This window comes from Xiphophorus hellerii, chromosome 15, assembly GCF_003331165.1.
Source record: "Xiphophorus hellerii strain 12219 chromosome 15, Xiphophorus_hellerii-4.1, whole genome shotgun sequence".
In the NCBI taxonomy this organism is placed as follows: Eukaryota; Metazoa; Chordata; class Actinopteri; order Cyprinodontiformes; family Poeciliidae; genus Xiphophorus; species Xiphophorus hellerii.
Genome location: NC_045686.1, coordinates 23,220,318 through 23,230,289, shown reverse-complemented (window position 1 = coordinate 23,230,289; position 9,972 = coordinate 23,220,318). Strand labels below are relative to the sequence as shown.

The 9,972-nt window shown below is 41.0% G+C and overlaps 1 protein-coding gene across 3 annotated transcripts in view; it reads right to left on the bottom strand.

Moving 5' to 3' along the window:
- Positions 1-574: 574 nt before the first annotated feature.
- The window catches only part of cnih3 (cornichon family AMPA receptor auxiliary protein 3), a 58,210-nt gene continuing 48,812 nt past the window's right edge, over positions 575-9,972 (bottom strand). For 2 of the 3 annotated variants that reach the window (XM_032585513.1, XM_032585514.1), the window contains one exon: positions 1,905-3,430. Coding sequence is in view for 1 of the 3 variants with exons in the window: in XM_032585514.1 (XP_032441405.1) it covers positions 3,403-3,430 (28 nt within the window). In the remaining 2 variants the exon portion in view is untranslated. Of the gene's footprint in view, positions 586-1,904; positions 3,431-9,972 lie in introns of those variants that run through there. The other variant, XR_004342192.1, reaches the window with a different exon arrangement.

Sequence of the window (9,972 nt, the reverse complement as noted above, 5' to 3'; positions counted from 1 at the left end):
AAAAGAGGTGGTCATTATTTGTTTTGGTAAAAAATGACTTATAGGTCATATTTAAGGAAGGCGACAATATTACTAGTTGACATTTACATATATGCTGTATATGTGTGTGTGCGAGTGCGGGCGTGTAGGTGTGTATTGTATAAGTTACTGAGACTCCAGCACAATCTAAGTCTAAATCTCAAAAACCTGGTGTCTGATGATTTTGCTTTGACTGTTTGAAAATCTGTTTCTGAGTTATTGTAAGTCAGCCAGCCTGGTTCTGTTCAGTTCCCAGAAGCATCGTTGGGCTGCAGTCCTCTGCAGGAAAGACTAAATTTTGCCCCTGTCATACCAAAAAGTGACTTTTATAAACAAGCTTGAGGTCTCGGCCCCTGAGCGCCGCGTCCTAGAGCTGCAGGACACCAACTCAAGGTCACCAACTGCTTTTTTTGGAAAAGAAAAAGGAAACAAGGGCAGATGAGAGAGGAAGCTACAGGACGAGAGAAAATCCAGAACCATCACTGCCAGTTCACTCAAATACACAAAGCAACACGCACGAACACCCCCACACACGATGAGAGGCCAGCAGCTCGGCTGTGTGTGTGCCTGGTTTAATTATGAATCAATTTATGGCAGACATGTAGGCAGCATCCAGGTGCATCCTGGGAGGACAGGCTGTCACCAATCTGTCATAGCATGTCTGCCACAGTGATGACACACTTTTGGTCACCTGCGTGTGTGTGTGTATGTGTTTTAGTATTTCTCACCTTGCAAGGCCAATGCTTTTTAAGATTTACTATGTTGAGTGGACCCAAAAGCCAGGCCCAATCAGAACATGTGTTGTTTTTGGGTTAGGAGTTAAGACTTGAACTAGAGATGATATTAATATCTATATCGGTCCTGATATTGAAAACAATTCTCGATTGAATATTTGTGAGTGTCAGAGGAACAGATCTTTTCAGCCTAATTCTATGCTTTGTGTTCTGAGTGACATCATGCTTTATTCATTATTTTACATTATATTTAGAATTCCTAATTGCACTTTCTGAACTATTTGAAAGGTTCGTTACAGTTTATTTGACCAAAGGTCGTCGACCTCTATTATTCCTGTCAGTTTCAGTTTTTCTATTGCTTATTTTCCATTGGCTGTTAGTCTACTGCTTGCACTTAATGAATAAGTTTAAGTTGTTTCTACATGTTTGCACCAGTACAGCACATCTAAATATACCAATATCTTCACAACCGTGGTCACAGTTGTGAAATAAATCATTTACGTCTGTGTTTTAAAAAAAGGAACATTTAAAGTCAATTCAGCTATTTTTATGTATCGGATCGGTATCGGGCGATACTGAAACTCATATCGGTATCACAGGTGAAAAAGTGGATCTGTTCGTCTCCAGTTAGGACTGAGGTGGGAATTGAGATCAGATTAGGTTTAGGGTTCATCAGCGTGTGAACGGGTGCATCCTGAGGAGCCCTGTAGAAGACTGATGTTATTTCATTTCATTTACTGGTAATGCTTAGCTTTAGAAAACAGGTCAGGGTTTTAGGCTGAGATGAATGAAGAATGAATGGAAGTCAATGCAAAGTCCTTGTGAAGGCAAAGACATAGGATGTGTCTGCGTGTACAAACACAGCCATATTACTCTCTTCTATTCCTCAGCTACAGTGTATTCTCCACCATGTTGTCCCTGGTCTGTCAGCTGGGCTCCTCTGACTTCATGGTGCCGATACATCTCTACAGAACCTCTGAGGACAGAAACAGCTGGAACTGGGTTCTGTTTATCTGTGAGTAAATAGAACCTAGTGTTATATCTACTGAGTCAGATAAGTATAAAGGGGCTGTGTGAACGTGTCCAAGGTGGTTCTGTAGAGGTTTAAATCATTAAAAATGTATGATTAATGTACAGACAACAGTTTGGGAATGGTGTTAGATTTTAAAATACTTTTATTTCATAAACAATATCTAAATTCAACCTTTTTGGTCACATACATACCACACTTAGGATATAAAATGCTCAAGTTAGAAGAAGAGAAACGAAGAAGGGGGCATTCCTTTCTGCTCCGCCACCACACAGAAACACATGGCAGGAAAAGACGGCGGTGAAGGTTTAAAGAGCGGCCTGCTGGCTCGGAGGGCGAGCTACATGTGGAGGTCCAGGTTCAAACACCTGTCCTGCGAAGAGGTCCAGCCGATCTCAGTCATTTGAATGATTATCAGAATAGTTATCCACGGGGTCCTAGAAACCTTCCATATACCCTGAAATAATTTCTAAAGTTGATTTTATTCTTGATACTCTGTACGATACTTTTGGAACAGACTGTTAAAACCGTCAGCATCTCATAAATAGGCATAAATTCATATGACTGAATAATTAAATACAACATTTTGGTCCGAGAGAGCTAGAAAAGATTCACATTGTTTCCCTGCGTTCAGAAGAGGCGGGCTGCTCGGACTGCACACGTTGGAAGACCTTCACCTGTGAAGCCGGAACATGAGAAGCCATCCCTACCGTCCCAGGCAGATATTGCCAGTATTTGTGCGAGAGCGAGTTTAGTATTTGTGCAAAGAACGTGTTCTCCTCTACTACAAAAGCTTTCCGTGGGTTCTGGTTGTTTTAGTCAAAGTTTTCCCACAACAGAACAACACTATAAGACAACACTAAGGAGGCATTTGCTGAGTAGAATACCTTTTGCTGTTAAGGAAACAGAAACGCCTTTTGATTAAAGAATACACCAAAATGCACAGGTCACAAAAGCCATTGATGGAAAGTCAGAAAGTAGATCCCATGGTCCCCCGGGGACTGTGTGTGTTCTCAGTGGGGTGGGCGCTCCAGCGTGTGGCCCCGCCCCGAGCCCGCTCCTCCTCTCCGAACAGTGTGACCCGTTTGCTCGCCCGCCTGTCCTTTGACTCACAAGACGCTACGGCGGGTGAGGACGGGTCTGGACAGTGCTTCATTGTGCTGTGCCTGAGACAAACTGTGCAAACGCTACTGTGCTGTACGTCCTCCAGGCTAGCGTTAGCGCCGCTGTGCTGCTAGCTTGGCAGCACAAGCTAGCTGGATGTACCTTTAAATATACGTGTGTGTGTGTGTGTGTTACAAACGTTGGCCAGGCAGTGTAATAACTCTTGCTATGAGCAAACTGTAAACAGCAGGTTTAGTCCAAGGTTTCTATATACAGTCAGAGACGAAACAGTTCTGGGCTGGGCCAAGCTGAAAAGAGGCTTCGACTCCAGATGAGTTCATCGTTTGGCTCCGCAGGAAAGAAGAAAAAAATAAAATAAATAAAAATAAAAAAAGGACCCAGAAAGTTTTAAGTCTTCATCATTACGTTCAATTATCGCTTCCACCACAGCGCCACCTGCTGTACTGGATGTCTGGAGCCCTTGGTGCTGGACCCCGGATGCTAACAAAGCAGTTGTTATGAGGTAACCAAGGAATAGATCATACTGCAACAGAAGAAGAAGAAGAGAGCAAACAGGAAATGAGTCAAAAGCAAAATCAGTTGGGCAAAATAAGCAGACATAAATATATAACTATTTATATATACACTGCCTGGCCAAAAAAAAAGTCGCCACCAAAAAATGGTCACACTCTCTAATATTTTGTTGGACCGCCTTTAGCTTTGATTACAGCCCGTATTCGCTGTGGCATTGTTTCAATAAGCTTCTGCAGTGTCACAAGATTTATTTCCATCCAGTGTTGCATTAATCTTTCACCAAGATCTTGTATTGATGATGGGAGAGTCTGACCACTGCTCAAAGCCTTCTCCAGCACATCCCAAAGATTCTCAATGGGGGTTAAGGTCTGGACTCTGTGGTGGCTAATCCATGTGTGAAAAAGATGTCTCATGCTCCCTGAACCACTCTTTCACAATGTGAGCCCGATGAATCCTGGCATTGTCATCTTGGAATATGCCCGTTCCATTTGGGAAGACAAAATCCATTGATGGAATAACCTGGTCATTCAGTATATTCAGGTAGTCAGCTGACCTCATTCTTTGGGCACACAATGTTGCTGAACCTAGACCTGACCAACTGCAGCAACCCCAGATCATAGCACTGCCCCCACAGGCTTGTACAGTAGGCACTAGGCATGATGGGTGCATCACTTCACCTGCCTCTCTTCTTACCCTGATGCGCCCATCACTCTGGAACAGGGTAAATCTGGACTCATCAGACCACATGACCCTCTTCCATTCCTCCAGTGTCCAATCTTTATGCTCCCTAGCAAACTGAAGCCTTTTTTTCTGCTTAGCCTTACTGATTTGAGGTTTTCTTACGGCTACACAGCTGTTCAATCCCAACCCCTTGAGTTCCCTTCGCATTGTGCGTGTGGAAATGCTTTTGCGTTCACAATTAAACATACTCCTGAGTTCTGCTGTTGTTTTTCTTCGATTTGATTTGACCAAACGTTTAAGTAATCGCCGATCACGATCATTCAGGATTTTTTTCCGACCACATTTCTTCCTGGAAGACGATGGTTCCCCACCATCCTTCCAGTTTTTAATGATGCGTTGGACAGTTCTTAACCCAGTTCTAGTAGTTTCTGCAATCTCCTTAGATGTTTTCTCTGCTTGATGCATGCCAATGATTTGACCCTTCTTAAACAGACTAACGTTTTTTCCACGACCACAGGATGTGTCTTTTGCCATGGTTGTTTAAGAAATGAGGAGTTACTCATTGCATCAGCTGGGGTTAAATAACTTGTTGCCAGCTGAAAGATAATCGCCTATGCAGTACCTATGCAGACTTTTTTTTTGGCCAGGCAGTGTAGATATATGCATATATCTATTTATATATATTAACTGAGCTGATTTGAACTAAATGCCTCCACAGGGAGCGTCTTGTTTTGTTATCGTCCTCTTATAAATGCTGTTTACTCAGAAATAAAACCCCACAGTTGAGAAAATCTAAAAATATTCCAGTAGCCTAAAATTACATTTCATGCAGTTATTATTATTAATATACATCTATTCCTGTATTTTGGCTAAAATCACAGAACAGGCAGAGAGCAGATCAAAGTATATTAATCATATTTTGGGCACAGATCAACACAATGTCTTTCAGGACAAACATGGACGGCTCGTTTTGGTTTCCTCCACAGGACTTTCATATGAACATTTGAAATGATTGAAAACATCTGAATTTTAACAGATTTTTATTTTCCGATGTTTTCCTAGAACTGAAACTGAGGTGTTTGGCCATAAAGACTATTGTTACATTTGGACGCTGTCCCAACTATGAAGCACGGCGATGGCAGCATCATGTTGTGTTGGTTTCTTTACTGCAGGAGAGACTGGTGCATTTTGTCCATTTGTTCCGAACAGTAAAGTCCTTCCATCTATTTTTTTAGTGACCAAAGTGTTGTGAGGACAACAACATTCTTGTTTTGCAGCGTCCTGATCTCCTGATCAGTCCTGTTGGAATACATTGGTCAAAATTACAGAAAACTGAAGCTTGTGGAAGAATATTCAAAACATCTGACTGGAGCCTTAGAGACTGCAGGCCAATTCTACTAAATACTACGGAAAGTAAGAAAGGACATTTAAGAAGATCCAAAAAACTGAGCTGATTGTTTTAGCATTTAACTAATCACAATACTTTTGATAATCCTGACTTGAACAAAAATGTCTTCTACCCTATATGTGAATTTGGTTTAAACAATGTTTTACTATAGTCACATCACTTTGTTAGTGTTGATAATTTTAGCTTAGAATTGATTAAAACTCATAAAAATGGAATATTATAAATAAAATAGCAGAGTTTTAGTTTGGTCATTTTAAAGATTGCCTCCAGAGGCCAGCAGCAGGGGTGTGGGTAGGTTTCAGGCGACAGGAATCTGCTCTGACGCAGCTTCTTTTCATGAATACTGCAAGCAAGGTCAAACCGCAAACACACACCTTCTGGCCGACTTATCTGCACACACTCTCACACTTGGCACACATACGGAGAGTGTGAGAAACGTGTTGTTCAGAACAGTCTCTGGGTGATGGCAGATAATAACAATTGATCATAAAATTCTTCAATAATTATCTAATTGGAACAACTTGGTTGGAAATTTGCAAACTTCAAATGTCTGAAAAAAGATCGAGTCGTCAAACTGGATACGTTTCTGGAATGTTTTTAATTTCAGGAATAAATGCATATTAACAATAATCTGACTGTGAATAGATAAAACATTAAGAAAGTCATTTTATTGTAATAGCAGCAAACTGAATAATGCTAACAATAGAACTTATCTGATGTTTGAATAATCTACCTGGTTATATATATATATATATATATATAGATACTCATTTCTTTTGACCTGAATGAAATGTTCCAAGTTTACATTTTTAGGTTTTTACCATAACCTAAAAATGGAAGTACAACTATCCTTCCTGGCAGGTTTCTCAGAGTATTTTTTGTTGTTTTTTAATCGGTGTGATTTCCAGAAAGCTTGTTTCGCAGAAAGCTTGCAAAATAAAAAGCAACAAGCCGATGAGCTTCATGTAATGCAATGAGCATGTGCAAAAACAAGCCGTCAAACAGACATTTGCAGCAAAGTGGCAAAAAATGATTTCACCAGGCCCAGAGTGTGTAAACCACCCAGTGACACCGACGACTCTGACCCAGAGACGGACGTTTGGCGCCCACTGGGTGTCCCCTGGAAGACAGAGCGATGAAAGTCTGCGTGAAAACAGCCACGGCTCAAATCGCACGTGGCGAATCTGACGCTCGTCCCGCCAAGCGGCGACACGACGAGGACGGAGCGGAGCCTCGCTGGCAGGGGCTAAACGCTCGCTGTGTGGCCACTGCCAGCTGCTTACCCCGACTGGCTGATGAACGTCCATAAACAGAAATAAATTGAACACAACTGAAGAGCGTGATTTTCCCCCAGAGGTCACTGCAACCAGCAAACTTCATCCCCAGTTTTTCACCAGCTCCTTCTCTTTCACAGCCTGATGAGATGTTAGCTGAAGATGGAGGAGAGCTCACAGTCTGGAGTCTTTTCCCATATTCAGACAGTAACGTCCGTTCTGTTTATGTTCAACTGCAGCTTGGTTTGGCCCCTGTTCTCACTGTGCATGTCAAATCTTTCTACACACACCACTGTTAAAATGTTGGTTTTTAAAATAAAAAAATAAGACTTTGATTAATCACTTTGAAACCCTTTCATCCATAAAATGTCTGAGATTTGTCCTTCAAAATTCATCTAAAACCAGATAAATCTGTTAGAAGGACTAACATAAATATAAGTGTGCGCACTTAAAGGGGCAGTATTATGTAACACATCGTGTTATAATGTTTGAGAAATCCTTGCAATCCTTTAATCACCATGGCAACCATTCAGCTATGCAAAATGCCTGGGTGGACCTAGTCCCGCCTTCAAAGACGCAGCTCCTCCTCAGAGCTCCAGTTTCCAAGCTTTAATCTCATAGGGCAGCACTCCTCCACAACTCCCCCACTCAGCTCCTTCAGACTAGCCAGCAGCAATTAGCAAACACCTGGTGGAACTGCTCATCAGCTGAGCTCATCATATGAGCTACTGTCAGTAAAACGATGGTAAAAACGTTGGTAAAGGGCTAATAGAGAAGGTGGAGCTTCAGAAAGAGCAAGAGTTTTTAAAGCAACAGAAGCCCAATTCCAGGGAGTTAACTTGCAAAGTCAGATTTCTTTTAAGTCATATAAAAAATTTTAACAACTGAAGGTAACATAGTTACTTGATTGTGCTATAAAATGAACTATGTGCCTGAAAACACATAATCCTGCCCCTTTAAAACTTTAATGAAGCACATTTTAAAAACATTTCAGCTTTCTGTTTTACTTAGTTGGAGTCAATCAGCATGAGTTTTTTGCGATACGAGGAATATTGGTATTGCCAATACAATACTGATATTAATTCAGATACTTTTAAAAAATGTCACTACCACTGAATAATTTGGTGATTTGACTTCAGTTAGTTGATTATGATAAAAAATAGTGTTAAAGATTTTAAGCCAATAAAAGTGTTTTTTTATGAAGTACAATAGAAAACTATCTAGCACTAAGCAACTGATATCCTGTTGCAGATGTCTCCATTTTGTAGTCAAAAACAGTGAAATGATAAAGAAGCAGCATCCACTAATTCTAGCTCTGCCTGGTAAACAGCATGTCAACGCAGAAATAGTTTCCTTTTCAGTAGCTTCTCAATGTTTGTGCTTCTGCTTCATTTATTTCTTGAAAACCAGTCTTTATATGAGTTGACTCTTAAGAACTTCCACACTGAAGAGTGTTATCAGCATGACCTTTGCTCAGCTTAGTTATGGTGAATTCACAGACGAGAAACAGATACCTTTCTTTTGTTTCCAGGTAACTGGGGAACAATCAGGGGCTTTTTAAGGTGAAAATGATTTATTTCCAAACAAATCTTTACAAAAAGCCTCATGGGGACAGAGAGGAGAAATCCACAGTAAGATATGAAGCTTTTAATTCTTTCTGGAAAACCAGATCTTTTTTTTTTCATTACAGCAGGATTTATCTCTATTTTTGTAATTATTTGCTTCTAAGCACCAAGTCCAAAAAAGAAGAAAAGCTTCAACACTAAATGACATCAGACAAATCCTCCCAATTTAGCTTCCCTGCATAAAGGTCAGGTCTGATGTGTGGCATGGTCTGCCTCCACATATCAGCTTAGATCTCTTCCCCTCCACCAATGGCTGACGTGACACATTCAACTTTTCCATTCACCCAGACGTTTTCACAGAAGGCCTTTCTTATAGTCTGACACCCATGTTCTTCCAAGCAGCTTCTGGTTAACTTCATTTGTCTGAAGTTTTTTATCTTCTCAGGGTTAGTCCAGAGTCCAAAAAACTGATATGTCTGTAAGTAAGTCCGGAGTAAATGAGTGGGCCCAAGAAGAGAGTTGTCACTGACAGCTGAGCAAACTGCAGTATACACCATACACAACCCAGAAAAAGCATTAGGTGCGAGGAGGATAGAAACTGATACTATGTTGGATTCTTGGAAAAATTCTAAAATTGTTGTAATGCGCAGGCAAACAGGATGTACTGGATAAGTTTAGTTGCATCTGAGTTTGGCTGCTGTTCATGTTTCACATTAGATTTTTGAATTTTCACTCAGTATGACAGACAGATTTTATTGTCATTTAATTGTAAGTTTGAAAATGTACAAATTGAAAGAATGTATGTAGGTAAACTTGGTCTTATACAGCTGTGCTAGCATTTAGCCAAAGAGGTTTGGCCCTTGTACCTTTCATATGTATCCTACCTAAACAACTACAAAGTGATTAACCAAACAACTACAAGTATGGTTAGGTAGGATACATATGAAGCAGAGTAAGAAGCTCTGCTAAAGTCTGTAACTAATGGGGAAACGTTAGTTACAGTTCTTGTTCTAAGCTTTGCTTCGTCCATAAGGTCTGGACACTAGGCTATGGAGAAACGATCGCTTGCTATAGGTGTTGACTATGTTGAAGTATGGTTAACCCAATTGCTAATGTTTATTCGTGATGTTTGTAATGTGCCACCTGTTACCCTGTAACATCTGTCTGCTGTGGTAAATGAACCCAGGCTATCCTCGTGAATATGTGACAACCCAGAAAACTGTCCTGATAGTTCATGCTGTGGCGGGATGGAAAGAAAAGAAACGGGTTAGAGGTCCAATGTTCATCCAGCAACATGCTCAGCAACAGAAAACCTGCGCTCATCTCGTTGGAAGGGGAAAGTGCTGGTTACTGAAGCATCTCTGTGACAGGAAGGACAGGAGGAGAAAAACAGGGGTACAAGTCAGACTCCATGGGGTGTTCCGTTAGTCAGGCAGGGTTTCATTGTCATCCAGTGTGAGGAGGAGGTGCTGACGTAGAGGCTGGGCAGGCAGGAGCAAACTAGCAGGCAGGCTGCATTTATTATCTTCATCTTAAAGTAGTAATATTCTAAAGTCTGTGTTTTGGTCTGGAAAGGACCTGCTATAGTTTGTAACATACAAGCTCTCATGGTATGCAGGTGTGT